This window comes from Indicator indicator, chromosome Z (genome assembly GCF_027791375.1).
Source record: "Indicator indicator isolate 239-I01 chromosome Z, UM_Iind_1.1, whole genome shotgun sequence".
NCBI classification, from domain to species: domain Eukaryota; kingdom Metazoa; phylum Chordata; class Aves; order Piciformes; family Indicatoridae; genus Indicator; species Indicator indicator.
The window spans coordinates 82,403,718-82,423,204 of record NC_072053.1 but is presented as its reverse complement, the minus strand read 5'-3'; the positions used below and the strand labels follow the sequence as shown (position 1 = coordinate 82,423,204).

Below are 19,487 nucleotides of genomic sequence, written 5' to 3'. Positions count from 1 at the left end.
TTCTGTTGGGTTTGGGAGGTTGTTTGCGGGTTTGGTGGTGGTGGTGGTGGTTTTTGGGGATTTTTTACGCGAGTGTCCAAATACTGTGAAATAAATAAATATGAAGGAGAAACCCGGTGCAGAAGTGGCTCAATAAACCCAGTTTGATAACATTTTGACAGTACAGCGTCTGGGCTTTTTGTTTAACTCTTCTCGCCAGGGTTCCCCGCTCGCACTTCTCAGTTCGCCCATCCAAAGGGATAGGGAGAGGCTCCAGTGTTTGTTCTCCACATCAAACGGACTCAGAATCCAGTTCAATCGGACACCAAGCTCTCTGAAGGCGATCTCTGCCCCTCCCTGGCAAAACCGCAGGGACAGCGGGGAATTAAGGCTTCCCAGTGCTATTGTGGCTTTGGCAAATGATTAAGGGGCATGAATGGCAAATGATTAAGGGGCATGAACGTCTCTCCTATGAGGAAAGGCTGAGACAACTAGGACTGTTTAATTTTGAGAAGAGAAGGCTGAGAGGGGATCCTATCAATGTCTATAAATATAGACAGGCTCTTTTCAGTGGTGCCCGGTGACAGGACAAGGAACAACGGGTTCTACCTCAATATGAGGAGAAACTTCTTTACAATGAGGGTGAAAGAGCACTGGAACAAGCTGCCCAAAGAGGCTGTAGAGTCTCCTTCTCTGGAGAAGCCCGCATGGATACGTTCCTGTGTGACCTGTCCTAGGTGATCCTGCTTTGATTGAGGGGAGTGGGGGGTGGGGGGAGTGGGGTGTGGACTCGATGATCTCTAGAGGTCCCTTCCAATCCCTGACATTCTATAATTCTGTGATTCTTCAAACTACATACGATCCTGTGCATGTCTGTGCCTGGCCCTAGGGGTGTTTTGCCACGAAGGCTGTCAACAGAGAACCTGTAAGGAGAAAATAAAGAGCTGTTTGTGCCTCTGCAAGCCCGGTATCACCCTCGCGTGAAGTAATAAGTGTTTTGCACAGATATTCTACTAACTTTAGCCTTAGTCGCTGAAAGTTTTGCATGATTTTGAAGTAGTCACGGTGGCGGCAATAAGGAAGGCAGCGTGCAATTATAAAAAAACTCACGCCCCATCTTAGCCCCAGGGTTTCCTGAGCTGCTCAGAGGCGGCACGATCGGTACAGAAACAAACAAGCTGTTGTAACTTACAAGTGGTTGCTTGTAAAGGCTGCGCTGCTGGGGGAGGAACGAGTTGACCGATAACTGGGTGAGCGATAATTCACGGATCGATACCTCACTGATGCTCGGATGAGACCACTCCGTGGTACCGCCGCATCTCAGCCCTCGCTGCTCCCGCAGCCCCACGGGCATGCTGCGGGCAAGGCTGGCGCGGAGGAATGAGGGGAGGACGGCGCTTCCAAGCCTTAGTGGAAGGCCGCCTGGACCCTACTCTGGGATGTGCCCACACCCTCTGCTCCTTAGGGATGGGTAGGGGGAAGCAGGAGAGGTCAGATCTCGTTTCCCATCGCAAATCCGTGACTGAGCGACCCTCAGATGGAATTGAAGGGTACAAAAAGATTTCTCTTCGTTTTGCATTCCTAACGAGTGTCCAGGTCCCAGATATTCCAAAAGATAAAATTAGTATGTATATTTTGACATAACATATTGCAATTTGTTATTTATTGTGGCATAATTTCATACAAAGAATGATTTTTAATTAGTTTCTATCAATTGGCATGCTGTAAAAGAGTAGTTGTGTCATTTATCTACACTACACTCCTAGGTTATGCCTATATAAAAACATATAATATGCTTATATATAAAAACATGTTAATTATCCTATCCACTCTGTATTTGCTTATCGATTGGTTTTATATATATATATATTTAATTACAACTATATTATTATAGTTGATATTATAAACTAATGTTTAATCACAACTATGTTACACAAACATAAAACGTGCAAAAAAATCCACACTATGTTTAGTCTATATTCATAATTGTTTTTTTATAAGAATGCCTGGAATATTTATTTTATACATTTCTTCGAGTAGAAAATATATAAAATTGCAATATGAGATGATAACCTCTCATGCAATTGATCCTGGTACAACCGTATGCCATCCAAGGACAGCGATGGGGAAGCAGCAGCCAAGCACTTGCATCCCATGCCTGAGGGAACGGGGATGGAACTGGGAGCAGGCAAAGAGATAGGGCAAGGCTAGAGCCCGGCCACCCTCAATACAGAGAAGTAAAGGTCTGATCAACAGCACTTCCAACCCCAGTGAGATCAGTACCCAGTTTTTAAAAGGTCCTTTTCTCCAAAGAGCAGAATTCGATTTAATATTTAAAGTGTCTCCTTTACAGCTTACGAAACAACAGCAATAACAAGGTGAGGCTCGACAGGGCTCTGGGCATCCTGACTTAATGGAGGATGTCCCTGTTCACTGCAAGGGGGTGGACTAGATGACCTTTGGAGGTCCCTTCCAACCCAAACCATTCTATGGTTCTATATTAATGTATTTATTACCGACAGTTAATAATTATACATCTTTACTTATAATAACACATTATTATTATATATTATATATATATATAATATTTATTGTGTCCAGGAAATTGCATATTATCCGAGGCTGACCTCCCCAAACGAGCAGCACGAGCTCTCAAAACCCAACGCTCAATGCCTGCTTGCTCTAAATCCGCCTCACATCGAGGGTCAGGAGTCGCCATTCAAGCCAGGCCCATGGTGATGTGGAGGATACTCACTTCTGTGAGGAACGGCAGTCCCCGACGTGATCCCTCCTGGTAGCAGGAGCTTTCATAAACACCTTTTATCCTAGCAGCAGTGTCTGCTCCAGGTCTTCTCCTTGAGAAGAAGGACAGAGATAAACAGCGAGCAGCAGCAACGCTGCCCTCAAAGGCGGCAGATAACTCGTGCATTTTATTTTCAGTATCGCAGCTGTAATTGAGTGTATGTTCACACAGACAGGCATGACAGACAGACATCCCTCTGCAGCCGGCTTTGCGCCCTGTAGCTTCCCGGGCCCGGCTCGCCCATGCATTCAGCGTTGGTGGCTATTTGGTTTCTATTGCCAAAACTTGTCACTTCATCCTCCCACCTCCGCTCTGGCACCTGCTTCAGGCAGTCAGGCAGGCAAGCAGGCAGACACTGCTCTCCATTTTGCTTTGTCATGTAGTGGAGGAGTGTCTACGAGAGGGAAAAAAAAGACCAAAAAAAAAAAAAAAAAAAAAAAGGAAGAAAATAAAAGGCTGGGGGCGAGGGGAAGGTGTAAAAATCAAAAGTAGGGAGAAAAAAAAAAAGAGTCAGCTATGAAAGAGCTGCTTTCCTTTCGAAATGGCTGATTTCATCCATTTCCCAGCCTTGAATTCGGACTCGGTCCAGGAGAAAGCATCACAGGCTTCTCTTTATTACCATTGTTGTTAGGGTTAGTCCGTGCCCAGGAAGGAGAAGGGAATATCTATTGACATCGGTGTTTGTCCAGCCGGCAGAAGGAGGTGTTTGTTAAGTGGGGGTGGGGGCTGGTGTTGCATACGCCTGTATTCACCGACCCTCTCAAAGAATGCCGTGCTGTCTTCCCCCCTCCCTCCCTGGAGCCTTCCTTACCGGATTCCTGCCTGTCTCTGCAGAACCCCAGCTCTACCGAGCCTTGCAAGCTGTGCCGAGACGTGCCAAAGACTTACCAGCCGTGCCAAGCCGGACGAACCAGACCCTACCGCCCCGCGGAGAGCGAAGATGTGCCCGCAGCACGGACAGCCCCCATAAGCATCGGTCCCCACAACCAGGTACTCCGCACCCTGGGAGGGGGAGGGATGAGCAGGCAGAGGGGCTCCAGGGCAGGGGGAAGGGATGGAATGGAGGTGGGATGGAGTGGGGGACCCCCACCTCGCTGTGGAGAGATGCTGTGCCGGGCGATGGGGCCTCTCTCATCACCGGCTATGTGCTAAGCACCCCTCCGGTAACCGGCCCGGGAGTAAAGTCGGCGGCAGGTTGCTCAGAGGATTTTCAGCCAGTCCTCCACTGCCCTCCCTTCCTCTCCCCCCACCCCCCCTCCCGTCCAAAAATCTCACCCTCCAAACCGAAAACGAAGCGGTTCGGCACCACGGAGCACGGCCGGGGAGAAGATCGAGGAGTAGAAACAGTTAATTAACCGTTTCTGTCACCGGAGCTGGGGGTGGCACGGGGGATGCAGGAGAGATCCGCTTTTTTCTTTTTTTCTTTCTTTTTTTTTTTTTTCGCTACGCAACGGCCCCGCGTCGCGTTCAAATGACCATGTGACAAGGAAATAGCTGCTCGCCCGGGCCAATACTGGCCTCTGCTTTTAAAGCGGCAGGGATCCGCTAGCCGAACCCCTCCCGGGACAACAACGGGACCCCCAGCTGGGGGACAGGAGCGAGTCGCTGTGTACTGAACTGCCACAGCACCTGCCCCGTGGAGAGTCGAGCACGGTTCAAAATTAACAAAAAAAAAAAAAAAAACGAGAAAACGGCCAAGAACACCCCCCACACACCCCCACTCACCCCCGCCACCGCTGAACGGAGCGGGAGGCGGTGTGTTAGGAGGGGACAGAGTGGAGGGAGGGGGGGGAAAGGACATGTCGTCAAGGCTTTATTTGAAAGCAGGGGAGAGCACTGCGATTGGCCAGCCCTCGCACCAGTTTGGTGCTGGTGCTCCCTGAAGAGAGGGGGTGGCAGGAGGGAGGAGGAGGCCGGTGACCTCCTCCGTCCCCATATCGTGGCGGCGGTCCTCCTCCTTCGCCGGCTAAAAGGCGGGAGCCATCATTCTGGGAGGAGTTTAAGGGCAGAGGAGACAGGGAAGGGGGAGGGGTAAGGGAGAGAAGGGAGGTGAGGCAAAATATGGAGTCGAAATTAGTCAAACTGAAAAGAAAAAAAAAGAAAAAGATGAAGAAAAAAAGAAAAAAGTGAAGAAGAAAAAAGAAGAGGAAACAAAAATACAGAAAGGAAGGAAAAACAAAGGCAAGCGGGAAAAAAAAAGGAGGACTCAGGAAAAAAAGAACTTACGATTCACCAAAAAACATCACCAGAAAAAAAAAAAAATCAAAGAAACTCCGCTCCAATGAACGAAGGGTGAGAGGGGCCGGTTCACCGATGGGGGCCCCCGGGAAGGTATTTCTAGCCCTGCACACTGAAGGCTTCCCCGCAGTGATGAGGCCTCGGATAAGGTGCACCGTCCACTTTCGTCGGTCCCACCGCCTGCGCCGGGCCCGGACACCGGGCTGGCGTTTCCTCCGCCGTATCGTCAGGGCGCTGGGGCTGCGCCTGGCCTTTCTGCTGCTGATCCTGCGCAGGAACCGCCGCGGGAGCCACCGGCACAGGTAGGGCAATCCCCGGGGACCGGGGATGCTCGGGTGAGGGATAAGGATGGGGACTGCGGACGTCGCGAAGAGAGCGACCATCCTCGGGACCCCCGGGAACCCAGGGGGCTCTGCCCGGTCACTCTGAGAGCCAGGGGCTGGGACTGCACCGGGAACACATAGGATTGGCACAGGCCTCGGGTTATTATTGTCTCGTCGTCATCATCATCATAATTAGGAGCAGTATTTGTATTAGCATTATTCGCATGATTATCAGCATGATTATTAGCATGATTATTGTTATTATTATCGGCATGATTACTTTCTGGCTTTAAAGGCAGTAGGAAACGACAGGTTCTTGGAAAGTTTCTGTAACTCATTTCTGCCTCCCCCCCTTCCTACGTTTCCCACCCCCCCTTCCTACACCTTGAGAAGTTTTTGCTTGCTTTCTTTCTACATCTTATTTAGGAACAGAAATAGGAGGGATGGGGGAAAATAAAAAAAAATTATAAAACCAACCCAAACCTCCTCACCCCTTGCTAACATTTGCAGGCAGTCCCTTGTGAACAAGCAACATCATTATTGCTCTGAAGAGAGAAAATGGCCACTATGTCCCGAGTTATTTTACACACTGCTGTCTAACAGCGGAGTAAATAAATAGGTACATACACATGGCTTACTTCACCTCCCCTTACTGCTACATAAATATGTGGAATAAGGGTCAGAGCAGACGAACAGCACCAGAAAGAATAATTAAAATACATATATATAAAAAAGATCTTGAGAGACACACGAGGTTGGGATGTTTTCAGAGGCCTTTTCCTGGTTGCAGGATGTAAAATCGGATTGTGGTGGTTCTGTATAGGCCTCGGTCATTAACAGATCGTCAGTCAAACAGTGAAAATTAAAGCGGGTGTTAATTTTGATGAGTCTTTGAGGATTGTTCTGCGAAATCCTCGTTAAGGGGGACGTTAGGGCAGTCCAGAGCACTGACTGGAGAGGAGGGCAGAGACAGAAAAAAAAAAAAAAAGAAAAGAAAAAGAGCGCAGGAAAGGAGAAAATATTTGCCTGGAGATAGCTGTAAAAATGAAGATTAAAATATAATTACACAAGTATATATATTTTAAAAATTAAACCCTTCACTGGAGTGTGGACTGGAGGTGTGAGGATAAAGCAATTAACTTACAGTTCACCTGCTCCAGCCTCTGTTCAGATCACTTCTAGTGCTTTATCAATATCGAATGTAGGGAGATGTACATGTATATGTATATATAAACATTTAAATCCAGCCATGTATATATAAACATAAAACCCATCCACAATATCCATTTTTCTTTCTTACCTACAAATCCCTCATTTCTTGCATTTGTGGTAGGCCTAATTTCTTCATTTTTACACTAAGTGAGAGAAAAAGAAACTGTGAACCCTGGCTGACTTAAAATGCACAAATCTCGAATAAGACAAACCAGAACAATACACATATAGGAAGGTGCAGATTTTCTCAAAGCAAATTCGCTGTAGCAAAGGTGAAACCTTCTTGTGGATCAGGAAGTGTGGCAATATTTCCTCACAGCCCTCCCTTTTTATTTCCATATTTGCTGCAAATGTCTCTGCCTTTTATTTTATTTTGGGTTTGGGTTGTGGGGGGGGTTTGTTTGTTTTGTTTTGGGGTTTTTTTATATCTCGAGTTCTGCTAAAGTGCAGTTTAGGTGTATAATAGTTGCCGAAATCTGCTGAAAATCTGATTCTGAAGGAGCTGGGGAAGGGGAAAAATAAGGATGTGTGTTTGTGCAAAAAAAAATATGATGGGGCTTTGTCCTTTTTTCTCACCTTACTCCTTCTGTAACAACTTTGCAGTCAGAAAAGCAGTGCACAAATATTTCGCTAGCTCCGAGATGGCGAATCCCAATTCCAGATCATTTTGTGGTGCAGTTTGATGAAAGAAGGTGGCTTCATAATCGAATTAGATGGAATTATTCCCCACCTGCCCTAACTATTTTGGGGGCGTGGGGGAATAAGTGTGGGAATAAAAAGAAAACAGCTCTTTTTGCCTTTGTTTCCTATGTAGAGTGACGGGTCTCAAGCTTTGTTAAAAATTAATTTGCTTAATGAAATTTACGAGACAAAGAGAATTTTCACACTACTCGAGCAGTGTGAGAGAAACTGCATCCACGAAGCTGCTGCTGACCCCAGAGTGGGTCCGACATGGGGAGGAACACTCCAAAATGGGCTGAAAGAGAGAATTCTGGAACCGCCTGCCCAGGCAGATGTTTTTCATGCATCACCTAAACCCGGTCAATTCTTAGGACAGTGGGGAAGACTTAATTTTTTTCGCGTTTTGGGTGTTTATTTGTAATTTAGCTTTGCTTTGCATTGTGCTTTCTGTTTGTGGTTTTGTTGTATTTCATTTTGTGGTTGCTTTATTTTTTGTTTTAATTTTAATTTTGTTATTTTATGTTATTCCACTTCACTCCGTTTTATTTCCTTTTGTTTTGTTTTGCTATATTTTGCTTTGCTTTTAAGAGAATGGGGTATTTACCCCGACGAATGCACTAACTTAATCGCTTTTTGTACTGTTAGGTGACTATCCAGAGACATTAGGGTCGTTTCACTTCCAGGTGGCTCTATCAGCCTGAAAAGAGGGTCAGAAATAATGTACATGGAACATTCTGTAAAAAAAAACCCAAAACCCAAAAACCAAAAAAAAAAAAAAACCCAAACCCCACTTTAAAAAAGAAAAGGAAAAAAGTACTTTCACACTTGCTTGAGGCTGTGTATTACACGGAGATGCTCTCTGAACAAGTTTTTCTCACACCACTTGGAAAACAGAAACTGAAGTATTTATTATTTGCTACCTCAGGTCATTTGCTTGTTCGAATTTTGGGTGTTTTGTTTTTTCTTTTATCTTTTTGTGTGTGTGGGGGGGGGGTTGTGTTTGTTATTTCTTTTCCTTTTGCTTTGTTTTGGGGTGTTTTTCTTTTTATTTTGGGGGGGCGGGTGGAGGTGTTTATTTATTAATTGTTTGTTGATATTTTATTTGCTTTGGTTTTTACTTTAAAAAATAAAAAAACAACTCTATGGCTCAGCTTTTCAAGTTCTAAAATTAAAGTGCTCGATTTTACTGTTCTCACTGAATATTTGCAATGAGGATAATGATCTTTGCAGCATGGTTACATTTTTAAGCTGAAGGAAAGCTAGTGTTCGGCTATTTCTTTTCATAATTTTTGCTTCATTTTAGTTGAATTGGGCGTGGGGTTTGTTTTTTTGCTGGTTTTTTTTTTGGAGGGGGGGAGGGTTGGGGAGGTTTTCTTCCCTTAATTGTAAATCAAGATAATTCCCTGCATATTCTTTGTTGCACACCCTATCCCGGCTCTTTCCAACTCTTTTTTTTTTTTTTTTTTTCTTTTCTTTTCTTTTTACAGGCGGGGAAATCTTAATATGATGTTCTCTATAGTTTGTCTCATTGAACTATTTAATTTACCCCTAAACTTATTACTAAATGCTCCATAATCGATAAAATAACTGATGTAAATGCTTTTAAACGCTTTCCAAATACTTTTTCCATTAAAACGTAGTCAGCTCTCAAACTGATAGAAAAATGCCTGATTTGGGTGATTGAAAATTACTTTTTCCATCTTCCATGTGATCGTCAGAACTGTTTGCAGGATTGCCATGCTGTAGGATTAAAACCGATCTCTTTTCATTGTCAGAGATCTGTGTGGTTGAACAGTGACTTTAAAGAGGAAAAAAAAAAAAAGGAGGAAGCAAAAATGTGACATAAGGAGGCTGCTAACATGGATTGGTTTTCTAAATATTTATTTTTTCTTCATTTATTTTTTCCCCGCGAAAATATCTTAAATTAAAGTTTGTTGGAAGGAGGTGTATTTTCTTTCTTTCCCAAAACCCAAATGTGATACAAAGGCCACTTTCTGAAGTACATTACCACAGGCTGGCCTGCTATTGCCCTAATTCCAGGCACGAACCCTGTGAGTTTAGGTTTTGGGGGTTTTTTTAGGTCTTTGGTGTTTATAGCTTGAATTTGAGGCTGTTCGTTTGCACTGGGATTGTGCAGAAATAGGATTTGCATTTGTGATGGGAAAAATTCTTATGGCTTCAATAACGTAAAATTAAAAATAAGTTAAATAAGTTGGGTTTGTTTTTTTTTTTTTTGGCCTGCTGGGTCAGCAAGTGAATTGGATGGTCAGTGATCATTTTCAGGATACCATATTCGCTGGTTTATGCTATTCTGTAATTTCACAGCTTTCAACAAATTTTAGCAGGGATGGAGGTGCATTAAAGATTTTTTTTCCAGGGATGGAGGTCCATTTAAATAGATCTTACTAGAGGTGGAGATGAATTTAAATCATTTTTTTGCAGGGATGGAGATGCAATTAAATACTTTTTATCTGGGGTGGAGATGCATTTAAATAAATTTTTGCAGGGATGGAGGGGCATTTAAGCAAATTTTTGCAGGGATGGAGAGGCATTTAAATAAATGTTAGCAGGGATGGAGATACATTTTAACAATTTTTTGAAGGGAGGGTGTTGCAGAGAGGCCACCTGGCTCCTCTAGTGACCTCTTCACTCACAAATATCTTGACATGTGAGAATACATAGAATCACAGAATAGTTTGGTTTGCAAGGGATCTCCAAAGGTCATCTAGTTTAATCCCCCTGCAGTGAGCAGTGATATCCTCCACTAGATCAGGTTGTTCAGAATCTTGTCGAGTCTGACCATGTATTATAATAATATATATTATTTTTAATATATATATAATTTATATAGATATATATTTATACACTTACATATGCACATAAACATGTCTCTTTATGGATATACATTTACACACACACGTAAAATGAGCAATCAACCCTATCTCACAGAAAGAGAGGTTGGACAGCAACCCCGCTGTGCCTCACTGTTGATTTGAAGTTTTAAGACACTCGATACACATAAACAAGGAGGTTTTCTCCTTGGGTTTATCTCTACGTGGCCGACATTAAGGACACAGAGGGCTGGTGGACACTTTGCCCATTGGGAAGAGGACGCTTTACTCTTCATCTCTCTTTTAAAAACTCACCTTTAAAATATTTTGTTTTACTGATTTTTATAATTTATCTTTTTTTTTTAATGGCCTGCCACAGGTTCTTGTTGAGGGGGTAACTTACCCCACTCAAGCCCCTTCCTCCACCCTACACTTGCAATGTTCCTTTCCCTAAAAAATCGGGGTGAGGGAGGCTCAGCAAGCCTCCAAATGAAAATTCTAGTGAACACCTGATTTATCCACGCAGGATAAATCCAGAGATGACTCGGCCCTTCGGCCAGAGGTACACAGATATGTAAAATGCCTTTTTCCACCTGCTTTTGCCGCACCGGGCTGCTGTTGGGGAGAGAGGCTGGTGGGGGGGACAAGGAAAAAGAACGTCGAGGCCAAAGGTAACAAGGTGCAAGTAAAATATGCTTCTGAGGCAATCACAAGGGATTTCTGCAATTAAAAAGGGGACAAACAACTAAAAAACTTCCTTAATCTGCTTTCTGCGTTTGTTCACTTCCCTCCCTGCCTGACCTCTACGGCAGCTCCCGCTCCCCGCATCGCCCTCCGGGATGCAGGAACCTTCAACCCCTCCTCCTCTGCCCTGCCGCTGACTCAGCTCTGCCCGCAGCTCGGAGGAGCTGAGTGAAAAAACAACTTTCAAGCCATGGGGACTGCCCGGCTCCGTGGGTCCTGGGTCCCAGTCGCGGCTCCTTTCGACGGGGTGAGGGTAGATTGTGTCACGTGCACTTTGTCCAGCAAGGATGAGTGGGAGGGCAGAAAGCCAGAGAAGGAGTCAGGTGTTTGGTTTTGGGGCGACAAGGCGAGGGGTACCCAGCCTCTGGCTGCCCGGATGGATCCGTACATTAATCCAGATGGATCTGCCCGAGGTTTTCCTGACCGTGAGAGGGCTGGGGTGAAGCGGCCCTGTCTTGCCGGGTGCCGTGAGGTGGACCTCAGACTTCCTGCGGGCATAGCTCTCTTCCTCATCCGGGCTGCCTACCCATCCTGGCCAGCGGCAGGACGGAGAGATGGACCCAGACCCACAGCTCCGAGGCCTCGGGGTAGGGCAAAGACCCTCATAGAAGGAAGAAAACCAAGCTATCCTTCACAAGAGTCCCTCTGTACCCCGGCAAGGCTCTGGTATATGTGCCCCCACCGGCACTTCCCACCTTCCCCACGCGATATAACCACGGGGCTCGTTCCCACCTGCCCGGGCCGGTGCAGCGGCTGCCAGCCCGGAGGAGCCCTTTGCCAGTGGGGCTGTGCCTTGACCCCTCCCCAAAGCGGAGAAAGATGTGGGGCACAGGGTTGCAGCCCCCATTTCTCTTCCTCTTCCCGCACCGATAGCAGCCCTGAGGGTTGGGGTAGGCGGGGATGCAGCTCCCGCGTCATCCGCCCCGCACTCTTGCAGAAGGGATTGCGTGAAATCTCACTCCCCTCCAGCCCCTCCCCCCCCCCAAGCAAGCCCTCCCCCCACCCTCCCCAGGGGTGGCCCTCATTTTGGGGAGCAGATCGCTGTCACTGAGGAGTTCTTCGCAGCTGTCCCCCGCCCTGTGCCCCCCCCCCCCCCCTTAAGTGGGGGAGGGGGTGTACAAGGTTCGGATAGAAGAAGCGATTTCAGGAGGTTTAGGCGGATTTTACACCGTCCCCAGCACCGCTCACCCCACCCAGCTTCCAGCCGGCGGCGGGGGACACTGCAGCGCCCTACCACTCCCGGATTGTGCGCAGGGGGGGGTACTCAGGGGACGTACCCGGGGTCCGGAGGCACTGGAATTGGGGGGGAGGGGGAAAGGGGGGGCGGGAAGTGGCCGCTGCCCTCGGGAAGGAGGGGCCGCGCCGAAGAGACGGGCGAGATCCCTGACAAGGCAGGCAGAAAGGCAGGGAGAACCGAGCAGGTCAGTCAGGAGGTGGGGGCCGATGGAGAGGTCCCCGCGGGTTGAGGGCTCCGGTGACCGACTGTGCAACGCAGCTGCCCGCGGGGACCTCGGGGAGGTGCGGATGCTTCTGGAAGCGGGCGTGGATCCCAACGGGATCAACTCTTTTGGCAGGACCCCGCTCCAGGTACGGAGCACCGGGGAGCGGGGGAGGGGAGAAGGGGGGTGGTGTTGGTTGGGGGCGAGGGCTCTCCTGGAGAGGGAGTAGAGTGGATTTGGGGTTTTGAATGATTTTTTATTGTTATAATGGGAGGCGGAATCCCCGCTTTCCCGAGCCCTCGCCCCTTCTGCGAATGCCAGATAGGTTCCGAGGGGCGCTGCTGACAGTAAACGAATTATATTTAAGGGTATTCGGAGGGAGGAATGGGACTATAAAAGCCCCTTCCGGATGGGTTCAGGGAGTTAACTGAGCTCGGATCCACCTTTTTTGTTTGTTTGTTTGTTTTAATGAGTCTCGTTTGTTTCGCCTTAATGGGTCTTTTCTCCCAAAAAAAATATAAGTGGGATCCCCTTAGTACATTCACTTGAAAAAATGGCAGAAAATAGGGCGTCACTGAGTGGAAGTTATTTCTTGAAACTAGGTCTATATATTACTAGTCCTCGATATTCTTAGTATTGTTTTAAATATTCACTAATCATCGATAGCGGTGGCACTGATCAATAGATATTTGAAGCACCAATCTGTGGTGGAGCTGCTTTCCAGGCATTTTGAGAGCTTCAAGTGTGTTTTATCAATCAACAATCCTTAAAGTGGAAGTTTTAAAATGCTCATTGAACGATTCGTGTGCTGGTACTTAGATTGGAGTGGTGTATTTGATTAAAAAAAAAAAAAAAAAAAAAAAAAGATAAAAAAGTTTCTCGAGTTCTCCTTTGAAGCCTTTTGTATAATGATTCACCAGCTCAGCTGCACGGCCATTTTAGTCCTTGCACTTTTACCCAGGTTAAAGGAAATATTTTTCCAAAGTGAGTTACTGAGAAAGGCACCAAGAAAGTTACTCGTTTTGTTTCTGCTGTAGGTTCAAATACCAGATGAAAAGGGTCCTCACACTGTTGTAAGTTGTGAGGTTTTCTGTTTTCCCCTCTCAGAGCGAGCCTCAATTCTGTTTCCCTCACCAGCACTCTGCACTATTCTAAGTTTTCTGGTTTGCTCCTCTCAAAGTGAGCCTCAATTCTGTTGCAGAGCACTCTGCACTAAGTTTTCTGGTTTGCTCCTCTCAGAGTGAGCCTCAATTCTGTTTCCCTCACCAGCACTCTGCACTGTTCTAAGTTTTCTGGTTTGCTCCTCTCAGAGTGAGCCTCGATTCTGTTTCCCTCACCAGCACTCTGCACTGTTCTAAGTTTTCTGGTTTGCTCCTCTCAGAGTGAGCCTCGATTCTGTTTCCCTCACCAGCACTCTGCAAAATGGCTGCCACGAGTGGATCTTTGCCTTTCTGAAACACTTACCTTCTGCAGGAATTTAGATGTTATTAATTTATACACCAAGAATTTTTACATTAAGGTTTTATATATTGTGAATTTATAGATTATAAAATTTATAAACTTTTTTTTTTGCACTTCTGTTATAAACAACCCCAAATATCTATGGATTGCAACTAAATTCCATCCAGAAAGAAAACAGTGAGGAAACCTGTTGTCTCGAGGTCTTTTCTAGTGTTGAGACTCAATTTATGGGATTAAAATTCCGTTAAATATGGACTTTTATAATCAGGAGAATGTGGAAAGCAGAATTTCAATGTAATTTTAATTTGTTTGCCTGTTGCTTTTGTTCGTTCCTTTTTGGTTGTGGGTGCTGATTTTTTTTTCCTTTATTTTTTGTAATTTGTTTTGTTTGTGTGATTTTTGTTTTGTTTTATTTTATTTTTTGTACTTTTTTGGTTGTTGTTGTTGTTGTGGGGTTTTTTTGTTCAGTTGAGCATAATCAGGTCTTTCCAGAAGTTTCTGCTTTTTGTTCCACTGCAGAGTGGCATCATAATGTGTATAAATGGTATAGAATGTGCAACAGAACATAGGGATATGAAGTACACTGTATCAGAAAAATTATATAGTAAATGAAACAGAACATACAGATATGTGGTATGCCACAACATATACAAATGGTGTAAAATAAGGAATGTAATATATATACATATGTACCATAACACAGCATATATAAATGTGAAACAGAAAATACAGATAAGCTGTAAGCTGTAGCACATATAAATGGCATAAAATATGACATAGAATACAGAGATATCTAGCATAGCATGGCATATAAAAATAGTATTAAACGTGGAGGAGAAAATACAGATATGCAGTACACCATGATGCATATAAATGTTATAAAATCCGGAGCAGAATTTACAGATATGTGGTAGGCTGTATAATATCTAAACGACATAAAAAGTGGAACAGAACATTAAGATATTTAGTATAGCATGGCATATATATGTAGTATAAAATGTAGAACAGAATATATATATATATATGTAATATAGCATAGCATATATAAATTGTATAAAATGTGGAGCAGAACATACAGCTATTTAGTACAGCGTGGCATATATACATATATATGGCAAAAATGTAGAATATATATATAATGTATATACAATGTATAATATATATATTACAGCATAGCATATATAAATGGTATAAAAGCAGAACTTACATATATGTAGTACAGCATGACATATATAAATAGGGTAAAATATGGAAGAGAACTTAGAGATATATATCACAGCATATATGAATGTGTAAAATGTGGATCAAAATATGTAGTCAAGTAATATAGTGTGTGTGTATGTATATATATGCACATATATATAAATGTTATAAAATGTGGAACATTTATACATTTATATATATAATCAAATTCTATAACATATATATTAATAGAAAAATATATATGTGCAAAATGTAAACATTTTACATATATATTTTTTCTATCCCACATTTTATAACATATATATACACACTATGATATATATATATATATACACATTTATATATTTATATACACACTATTTTATATATATATATATACATATACATATAAATTATTTAAAAAGTGGAACAGAACATACAGATATCTAGTATATCGTGGCATGTATACATGGCATAAAATGTGGAATGGAAAATGTAGATATGTAGTACACTGTACCAAGCAGAAATGATATAAAAAGTGGAATGGAACATACGGATATCTAATGTACCGTGGTATACATAAATGGTATAAAATATGGAACAGAATATATAGATATGTAGTATGCCATGGTGTATAAAAATGGTTTAAAATGTGGAACAGAGCTTGTAGATATGTATTACCCCACGGCATATATAAATAGTATAAAATATGGAAGGGAAATACGGATGTGTAGTGTACCACAGTGTATACACACACACACACACATATATATATATATAATGGGGGAGAGAAAATACAGATATACAGTTTGCCGTGGCATACAAAATGGTATAAAACGTGGTCAGAACATGTAGATATGTAGGATATTATGGTTTTGTAAATGATATAAATTTCGGAACAGAGCACACAGATACGTAGCACGCCACGTCGCGTGCAAATGGCACAGAATATGCAGCAGGACCTGCGGACACGCTGTAGCTAGTTTGGAAATCAAACCCACGACAGGTGATACTTTATCACAGAACAACACCGGTGGGAAGGGACGCATGAAGATCATCGAATGCAGTCTCCTGCTTTTATGCGAGTCACAGCTTCCAAGAGCTGACTCAGGAATATTCTGCTCCAGAGACACTCGCAGCCCCACAGTTTCCTCGTCCCCCAGCCCTGCAGCTTTCCGCTCCCATCCCCGCGTCCCTCCGCGCCCGCGATGTCCTGCGGAGCTGCGCGGCGCTGACGCTCTCTCTCCCCGCAGGTGATGATGCTGGGCAAGCCACGGGTGGCTGAGCTGCTGCTGCAGCGCGGAGCCGACCCCAACCGCCCTGACCCAAGCACCGGCTGCTTCCCTGTCCACGACGCGGCCCGCTCCGGCTTCCTGGAGACGGTGGTGGTCCTGCACCGCGCCGGGGCCCGCCTTGATCTGCCCGACGGCCGCGGCCGCCTTCCCCTCGATGTGGCGGAGGGGGGTCCGCACGGACCGGTGGGCTGCTATCTACGGCACCCGCCTTTCTTCCCCGCCGCCGCCGCCGCCACACCGGGAGCCGGGCCGCCCGCCGAGGGGGCTGAGCGATGACCGACTTCCCCTCCCCGCTGCAGCTATCGCACGCTGAGAGCCTCTCCCCTTGTCGCCCTGCGGGTGTGCGCCCCAATTCCATCATCGCCACTCTCGGCTCTCCCGGGAGCCCGGCTGCTGGGGAAGGTCTTCCTCTGTCCCTTTCAGCCTGGAACTTGTCCCGCACACTCCGCCTCCTGCTTCTGCCATTGCTGCTGAATTTTCTAAGGAAAAAAATAAAAGGCGGAAAGAGCCAGAAAAAAAATTCCTCTACCTGTCCTTCCTATTCCCAGCCTCGACAGGCGCGGGGAGGACGAGCTGCAAAGGGATTTTCAGGGGAAAAATAAACCAAAAATCAAATTTGTAGGTTTTCCTCCCACTCACCCCTTCATTTATTGTTTAATTGATGCGGTTTAGAGAAGTGAGAACTCTCCGTTTCCCTCGGGGGCTTGTTCGCCTCCTTACAATGCTCACCTTCATCTACATGGAATACTGTTTTTATTCACGACAGTACTGGTTTTATTCACGACAGTACTGGTTTTATTCACGACAGTACTGGTTTTATTCACGACAGTAGTGGTTTTATTCACTGCCCTGAAAGGCGTTGCCTTTTAGCGGCGCCTTGAAATCCTTCCACACGTTGTTCTGTGAAAGACTGAACAATTCGGCAACATACCCACCACCCCCGTCTGCAAATTTAATTCATCTTCGAATCTTCTCACTTTATCAACCCCTCTCAGCTGAGACAGTCTTAAAACACTTGGTTAATCGGTTTAGGAAGTACTAAAATATTTAATACCGGTTACGATTTAGGAGCCACGGGGAATACTCTGTATCAATGGATTGAGAGAAAGCTCAGTATGTCGCAAATCCAGCTGGCAGCTGTTTGGTTGCTGCACAAGTTGAACGACTTGGAGACACCACGTTGAGTCAGAACAATTTGGCAAAGGAGCCAGGTTTTAGAACAGCTTTTCCACACCTCTAAATCAGATGTTTAGAAAAAAAAAACCAAAACAAACAAGCCCAACAAAACCCAAACCTAAACCCAAACCAAATCGCTGGTCCCAACATTTTCACATCTCTTGTCTCTGTTTTGTTTTCACGATTTTCGTCCACTGCTCGATGTTCATACGCTTGTGTTTGGTGAAATTCCCGTTACTGTTCAACGGCAAAATAAGAAAAAGTTTGGCTTAAAAAGCAAACCCAAACCCCCAGCAAATCCGTGTGTTTAGCTATTAAACGGTTCTGTTCGCAAAACTGCTCCGTGTCAGACGCTGTTATTTAATCTCGATGTTGTTCCCTGCTTGCATTCTTTGATCTGTGCTTGAATACTTGCAGACACACACCACGCACGCAGGGGACTTTTTTATGCAGACGCACACTGGTGGTGAAAAACATCCATGAAACGCATTCATTCCTCACATTTTTTAAATGCTGAGAGCAGTGAGGGACTGGCCCGGATTACCCAGAGAGGTGCTAGAAAACCTCCACCCCTAGAAACATTCCAGGTCAGGTTGTTTGGGGTTCTGAGCGACCTGCTCTAGTTGCAGATGTCCCTCCTCAGTTCTAATTAGAACTGTAAGACCTTTAAAGGTCTCTCCTCACCCAAACCATTCGACGATTCTATGATTCTTAAAACAACACTTGGAGAGCAGCAGGAACGCTCAGCTGCATTTCCTACCTTTCCATGACTTTATGATCTCAAGATTTATTATATATTTTTTTCCCCTTGCCTGCAAGCACATGCTGCAGAACAGGGAGGAGACCTCGGGCTACTTTATTTTCTCTCGTTTCTCGCAAAAGATGTTGTGAGTTTGGTGTTGCTTTTTTTTCCTCGTTGCCCAGTGCTCAGGAGTACACTTGGCTCAGGGCACAGATCACCACCCCTGAAGAGCTTCAAAGACTTGCTAGAGGCGAAACGTCTTTGTTTTTCTGCCTCAGCTTGAACACGGGCAGGAGCCCAGCTCAGCCTTGTAGAGCATCTCTGCTCATCTTCTCCCGGCTTCCCAGCGAAGAATCTGCCCCCTCCCCTTCCCCGTAGGAAGGAGGAGCAGAGCTCCAGGAAATATCCTTACAAACAGCCCATCCACACCGGGATGCCCACAGGGTTTCCACATAGCCTCTCCACACCCAGGAAAGCCCTGCTGAAAGAACTTTGCAGATGCCCAAGCCCAAAATTTCCTCGAAAGGTCATCTGAAGAAAAGAGGATGAAGAGTTTTAGGAATAAGGGTTACACATGGAGCTATCAGAGCTGGTGTACATGGGGTAAGTGCCTGAACCTGGAGGAGAGCAGACTGAGAGAAGATTTATTCTGATCAATATCTTAAGGGTGGGGTCAAGAGGATGGGACCTGACTCTTTTCAGTGGTGCCCAGTGACAGGACAAGGGACAATGGGCACAACCAGGAACCCAGGAGGTTCCATCTGAACAGGAGAGAAAGTTTGCTGTGAGGGTGCTGAAGCCCCAGAGCAGGCTGCCCAGAGAGCTTGTGAGTCTCCTTCTCTGGAGAGATTCCAAACCTGCCTGGACATTGTGACCCTGGGCAACCTGTCGTGGGTGCCCCTGCTTGAGCAGGGACTGGATGATTTCCAGAGGTTGTGTCTAGACCCCAGCATGCTGGGATTCTGTGAACAGTTGTATTTGCTGGACCAAGCAACTCCATTTTAGTGCTGCCACCATGACTAGGGAGGGACAGGGAGAATGTGCACTGCTTATGAAAGCATAGTGAAAAGGTTTTCCCTTCACATATTCAGCCCAACTTCTGTGAAACAATATTCATAACATTTTTGTCTCTGCAAAGTCTTTTTTTTAAAATAGGTTCATCACATGACAGAGGCAACTTTATGCTGGTTTTATTTCTGTTGTAGATCCTCACTCTTTGGCCAAAGAGCCAGCAGCGCTGTGTGTTACAAAGTACCCTTCAATTGTGTGTGAATGTCATCATCTATAAAACTATTATAAATAACTTTGACTAGATATTTTCCATTCTAGTGTCCTTAGTCAGGCTTTTATATTTAATAGAATTGCTTTCAGGTGTAACTCA

General features: G+C 45.1%; 1 protein-coding gene across 1 annotated transcript; it reads left to right on the top strand.

The window, feature by feature from the left end:
• The first annotated feature begins 12,254 nt into the window (after positions 1-12,254).
• Positions 12,255-16,464, top strand: LOC128979435 (cyclin-dependent kinase 4 inhibitor B-like). Its single transcript, XM_054397648.1, has 2 exons — positions 12,255-12,398; positions 16,147-16,464. Exons 1-2 carry the CDS (start codon positions 12,255-12,257, stop codon positions 16,462-16,464), a joined length of 462 nt encoding a protein of 153 aa, XP_054253623.1.
• The last annotated feature ends 3,023 nt before the right edge of the window (positions 16,465-19,487 follow it).